We start from the raw sequence: 6,846 nt of genomic DNA on the forward strand, positions 1-6,846 counted from the left end.
AGAAGATATCCGATTCCGGAACTGTATGATACGTCGCTGCTATCTTTGCCGAGTATACACTATACACTGGTTTTCAATTCTGACAAGAGTAAGTGAGACCGTAACATTGTAATCCAGACCATTCGGTTGACGAGACCCACCATAGATGAATTAATCCTACGTTGGATAATATAGACCTTTCTCTTTGTGTCTACGCTTAGACTAATACACTAATAGTATAGATTCAACTGAAAATGATACAAATATTGGCTCCGAAGAACAATTTCGGTGAATGATTTAAGGGAAAAAAAAAAAAAAAAAAGAGGAAAAGAAAGAGAATGGGACGGTAGCGAGTCTCGCTGCTGGCTACTGAAGTGACCTCACCACATTTTGTGGGCCCCATTATGATGTATGTGTTGTATCCTCACCGTCCATCCATTTGGAGAGATCATTTTAGGGCATGAGACAAAGAGTGAGGCAGATTGAAAGCTCAAGTGGACCCCACCGCAGAAAACAGCGGAGACAAACACTTGCCATTAAAAATTTCTTTAGGCCACAAATTTTTTCAATCAAGCTTATATTTTTGTTCTCTTACTCCATGTCTGTGTTAACTTATAGACAGGTTGGATCTCAAATAAACATTATGGTGGGCCCTAGGAAGGTTTCAACGGTGGACATCACTGTCAACACTATTTTCTATGGTGGGTCCACTTGTGATGTAGAGCGGGTTGCGGACAATTTCATGGCCAAGATGGATCAGAAAAGGCCCGGTCGACGATAAAAGTGATCTAGACCGTCGGACCTTAGATCGAGCGTATATCGCAATCTGGGATGACTTATCTGACGTAAAATAAATGATTTTGGGGTAGAACGACCTACTTTAGCCAACCAACTCCTCTATGCTGGGCTGCGCAATCCGGAATTGCAAAAAAACCTAGATTGATGGTTGTTTTCCTGTTTTAATTTCGTTTTTACTATAAATAGTAAGTTTTAGTTTAATTATAACTCTTCATCCGTCGGGCTTTAGGAGTTGCACCCAACGTGAAAAGAGCTTAGAATAATTAGGAGAACGGTTTGGTGAAGCCAAATAGGACACTTACTATTTTTGTCTGAAAACCTTGTGCACTAGTAGACATCACGACCGTCTATAAATAGTAAGTTTACTATTTATAGTAAGTTGCGAATTCTACGAGTTTTAGTTATAGTTTGATTCTAATTTCTTTTCCATTGCTTGGTTCCCCTATTTAAAGGGTTGTGAACTCATTTTTATTGATTCATTAATCAATTTCGAATTTATTAGAATTTATTTTTATTTTCTACTTTCTTTCCTCGTGGATTCAAGAAGTCTCTGTGAAGAGTCCAGAGAAGTTCTGTGGATTCGAAATAGTTATCCTCTCGAGGAAGACGGTACTCAACCTCACGTCCTCTCCTGCGTCAACTTGAAATTTGGATCTACCTCATTCTTTGTCCCATGACCTTAAATGATCTCTCCAAATGGATGGATAATGTGGATACAGCACACATCGTGGTGGGCCTAAAGAACATGGTAACCTCACTTAATTAGAGATTCGCTGCTCGCGTCCGGCAGAGAGATGGCATGGGTGACCACAACAAATAGCCCCCACTTATCAGAACCGAGAACCCGTCTGCACCGTCCGAACTCCAAAGGTTCAGGCCACGTGTCATTTAATTTCTCCGTCAAAGTTGCCCTATTTTGGAGCAAAACTACCTAAGGCAGGGTTTGAACTAGACCAGACCTGACAAAGCTAGGCCTGCAAAGTAAAACTTAGATTCAAAGCTTAGCCTAAGGCCACGAGGGACCAATGTAAATAGGACCAAGTCCTCCCGTACCCGGGCAGCAACTTATGTTTAATGTTATATAGCCCATGCCGGACTCTTAAACGAAGCCCAAGAGGAGACCAGGAATTAAGAGCCCGGTCCTTCCCTTCGACATAGTATATCAACCCAAGCTCAACTGGCCGGCCCAACAATTTATAACCGAAGTAGATTATCTTAGTTTCTACTTATTAAGCATATAAGTATGTTTAACTTTTCCTCTCCGACGTCTCTTGTGATCCCTCTCTCCAATAACTTATGAAAAGTAAAAAGGTCAAAAAAAAATAAAAATAAATAAAGTAATTAAATAATTTTAAGTAAAAAGGTTACTTATAATTAATTTTAAATTAAACTTAATTATATGAAATAAATTATTTACCTACTGCTATAAGGTTTTTTTTTTTTTTTTTTTTGAAGTAATTTATTTGTTGGTGTCCAAACAGACCCTAAATGCATCGGTCTTCCAAAATGATCCTGCCCATAGAAGTGTGTTTCGTTTGAGCTATGATGGGCATCCTCCGGTCCCTCATATATTAGGGTGCGGCTTTGGTATGTCCTCACATCCACCAAGGTCAGTGTATCCCTGACTCTAAGGCACACGTCGATGCATATTTCTTACATCCACACAATTCATCTAGCTTGAAAGATCATTTTAGATAATGATTCTGAATATGAAGAAGATCCAACTATTAAGTGGAGCATATTATAGGAAACGGTGGTAATTGAATATTTACCATTAAAACCATTTTAGGGCCATTGAAAATTTTATTTTCCATCCAACCTGCTGATAATGTTACAAAGATCTGCATAAAGGGACCAAACAAGCATCAGCTTGTTCCAAAAAGTATGTGGCCCACTCGAAGCTTTCAATAAAAAATCACCATTGTTTCATGTGTTGTGGTCCACTTGAGATTCTCATCTTCTTCATATTTTATGATATACTAAAATGAACTGTAAAAAGGGATGGACAGAAAGGATTTAATCTACATATGAGTCCTACAGTTAGGGATCCTCACACCTCCGTGGATCCGCGGAAGCCCCACCCCCTATAGATTAACACTACTGGTCAAGTTCACCCATCTTTTCGTCGTACCATGGAAAAAATCAGAAATTAGAGACGCCGATTGCGTGGTGAACCCAACGCCACCCAACTCAGTGGTGTAAGGACTACGGGCCCACTGTGATGTATGTATTTTATTAATGCCTGTTTATCCGTTTTTCCAGCTCATTTTACCACATTATCTCAAATTTAAAGAATATCCAAAGCTCGAGTAGAACATACCGGATGAAACGGTGGGATTGAAGGCCTGCAATCGAGAACACGTTTTGGATCAAGCTCAAAGAAGGTTTCAATGGTGAACGTCGTTATCCCATCTGCTCGCGTACTGTGGTCCAGTTGAGCATTAGATATGCTTTACTTTTGAACTGAAACTTTAAGGGCTTGTTTGCCCGGTTACATTAAGTGGGATTAAGCTGGATGGAATTGTAAAAGTTATAATAAATGCATGTGTAAGCTATTATCCTTTGAATGAGTTTATCCTATGCTTTTTAATATTACGTTTAGATTTACTTTCAAATTGCATTTAAATTGAACATACATGAAGTAAAAATTCATCATCTATCATATTAGTAATCTCATCTTACACCCGGGAGTATAAGCTCATTTTTCAAAGCCAAAGTTAATTTTAATCCCATCTCACACTCTCTAGAACGGGCGTGGATTAGATACTGACAATGCATTTATTAACTTTGGCTTGTTGCAACGGTGGGTGTGACATAAGTCAGTATCCAGATAGCTACTGAAGTGATGTCGCCAAGCTTTGTGGACTCCACCATGATGCTTGTGTTGTATCCATACGGTTCATCTGTCTGGAGAGAGTTTTATGGTATGAGAAAAATAATGAGATAGGTCTAAAGTTCAAGTGAACCCCAGCATAGAAAACAGTAGGGATAGTGACATCCACCGTTCGAAACTTCGTAGGGCCACAAAAGTTTCCGACCAAGCTTATATTTTTATTTTTACTTTATTTATCTTTATGTTAACTCATGAATAGTTTGAATCTGAAAAATACATCATGGTGGCCCTGTAAATGTTGCAACAGTGGGCGTGACTGATCCCACGGTTTTCTGTGGTGAGTCCACTCCACAGAGCTTGACGACGTCACTTCAGTTGCAATTTGGCTACTGGCCTTGTCAGCATCTAATCCACGCCCCTCTCAGAACGTGTCATTTCGAATTTCAAAGCGAAATTAATAATACAATCTCATTTAATACAACTTAATGCCCACCGTGCCCTAACATGAGTACGGAGGAAAGAAATATAAAAAACGTATACGTCACCGTGGTCCAGCAGAGTCCCTGCACCACGTAACAAGTGGCTACGTGGAACTGGGTTCACCTCGCAATCCGTGTCAAGATTTCAGGTTAAAAAACAACAACAAAATCTTATGGCCCGGCATTTATTCACAAAAAAAAAAAAGAAAAAAAAAAAGAAAATCATGATTATACTGACTCGTCCTAGGGTAAAGTGGGAAACGGATGGGCTACTCCCCTGCCACCAGCCATTGGCTGATGGTTGGTGCTCCGTGGGCCTCACTATGATGTATGTGTTTCATCCATTCTGTTCATCTATTTTTCTAGATCATTTTATGGTTTGAGACCAAAAAATGATATACACACAGTTCTCAAGTGGACCACATTACAGGAAAAAGTGTTGATTGAACGTAGACCATTAAAATCTTTTGGGGCCATAAAAGTTTTGGATTAAGCTGATATTTGTTTTTTTCCCTTCTAGGTATGTATGACTTAATCAACAGATTAGATGTCAAATAAACAGTACAGTAGGTCTTATGAGGATTTTAATGGTGGATATCCAATCACTATTGTTTTCCTGTGTTGTGGTCCACATGAGATTTATATCCCTGTCATTTTTGTCATCAAGGCATATACTGATCTGTAAAAATGGATGGAGGGCATAGATGAAACACGTACATCATGGTGGGGCCATAGAGCACCGACCACCAGCCACCGGGCTGGTGGCCGGGGGAGTAGCCAATCCGTTCTCGGTAAAGTGGACTGGAATCCTGATATATCCAGACCGTCAGACTCATAGTGGCTCCCATGGCCGAACATCCATTCGACCCGACAATCCTAACCTTCGGTCAGGATCCTGCAAATGGGTTCATTCTTCCCATAAATCCATTTCAATTGAAATGATTAATCGACCTAACGAGGCCCCCACTTAACCAACGGTGCAGATCGATCGATCAAGGTGAGGTTCACTACAAGATACCGAAAGGCGAGCACCGGATCATGCTTCCTCCAATGTATATTACCCCCAACAAAGCTGTTGACGTAACACTCTTATCAGAGAAGCCACCACTTATTTTTTGGTTGAAATTACAGAAACACCCTCCCCTTCCCCCAGTTATTTTTACTCATTTTCCGCGTAAAAAGCCATAATTTTTTAGGAGTCTAAATTATCACATTAGGCCCCACATATATAGATGATTAGACGATCGGAACCTTCCATCTTCCTAATAATACCTGTGTGTAGGAAAACTAGCATTCATGCAGGCTACCTGACAAGTGTAACATGGGATTTCCCTATCAGCTTATCAGAACTGGAGTTCAGCAGTAGGGTTAATTGTACAAAAACCATTTTGGAAGGGGTTTTTTTTTTTAACAAAAAAAAAAAAAAAAAACTCTATAGACCGTCAATCCTTGAAAATGGTGGAGCAAGTAGCTCACGTCGATTGATCCAGAACCGAAAACCCGATTGATGGCCACAGAAACTACTAAAACCAGAAGTATTAAAGAAAAGGCATTCACATCACATCACTCTAATGATAGGCCACACATCAGAACACATTCTGGTTAAATGAACCTTACTACATATGAATTGGAGTTTTGTTCATTCAGTGCTAACCTTTTGTTGGACACCTTCTCCAACCATCCATAAGTAATTAAAAATAAAAAATAAAAATCATTGATGATGCGGTTAGGATTAATTAGTTCTAGTTTAACATAGATAAACATCCATTGAGCACCCGCTGTCTGAGAAAGGAGGGAAGAAATAAGAAAGTGATACTGTCTACCTCTAACATGAAAGGCCACGTAAAGAAACTGCAAGGTGTATTATTATATAATAAAACTCAAAAAGAAAAAATTAAAAAAAAAAAGGGTCCATGTATCAATCGGAAGATATCAAATCTCTTTTAAGCAATTTCAAGAACAATTTTACCTTCGGCAGGGTCCAACTGAGCTACTGCAGATGGGACCTTTGCTAAGAAACTCAATGCAAGAATCAAGAAAAGTATGAACGACGAGAAATAGATGTTGGAGTTGAAAAGGTGTGATCGAGAACCGCAGATCATCCTATCAGAAAACATCTCAAGAATTCGAGAAAAGATTTAGAGTTTCCAGTAGCGGAGTTTCAATGTTTGGAGATTACCCGCTGCCCTTTTTATTTTGCATTTGCGAATTGGACAAGTCGCCGTCGCATTTTACTCTATGCTTTTCAGTCTCTCTGATTGGCCGTTTCAGTCCGTCTAACCGAATGTAGGATTCAATCCAACACCATTGCCTGCTGGGGAGCGGATTATGTGCGGCCCCGGACCTCACCAATGGTGCGGACTATTTGAGGGCATGAGCACAAAAATGAATCAGATCCGAAACGCAAGTGTACTGTATCATATGAAACAACGGTGATGATTAATAAAAGAAAAAAAAAACTTCCTAAGGCCCATTGTAATGTTTATTTTCCATCCACTCTCTAGATAAGGTCACACAAACATGTGCGAAGGGAAAAAATAATAATAATAAATTTCAGCTTGATCCAAAGCTTGTGTGGCCCATTAATGGACAATCACCACTATTTCATATGGTATATATGGTCCACCTTTGAATTGAATCTGCTTTATTTTTAGAATCGTTCCATGAAATAATCTGAAGAAATGGATGGACGGCATATATATAGAATACGTACATCAAGGTGGGCCTCAGTGTAAGGGCTGAACCGAATTTGGTAAG

At 39.5% G+C, this 6,846-nt stretch overlaps 1 protein-coding gene across 6 annotated transcripts in view; it reads right to left on the reverse strand.

Moving 5' to 3' along the window:
- LOC131240933 (probable leucine-rich repeat receptor-like serine/threonine-protein kinase At3g14840) overlaps window positions 1-6,333 on the reverse strand; it is a 29,805-nt gene extending 23,472 nt beyond the window's left edge. For 2 of the 6 annotated variants that reach the window (XM_058239481.1, XM_058239478.1), the window contains exon 1: window positions 6,059-6,304. In XM_058239481.1, coding sequence (XP_058095464.1) covers window positions 6,059-6,206 — 148 coding nt within the window. In that variant the 5' untranslated portion in view covers window positions 6,207-6,304. Of the gene's footprint in view, window positions 1-6,058 lie in introns of all 6 variants that reach the window. The other 4 variants (XM_058239482.1, XM_058239480.1, XM_058239484.1 and 1 more) reach the window with 4 other exon arrangements.
- Between the last annotated feature and the right edge of the window lie 513 nt (window positions 6,334-6,846).

This window comes from Magnolia sinica, chromosome 3 (assembly GCF_029962835.1).
Source record: "Magnolia sinica isolate HGM2019 chromosome 3, MsV1, whole genome shotgun sequence".
In the NCBI taxonomy this organism is placed as follows: Eukaryota; Viridiplantae; Streptophyta; class Magnoliopsida; order Magnoliales; family Magnoliaceae; genus Magnolia; species Magnolia sinica.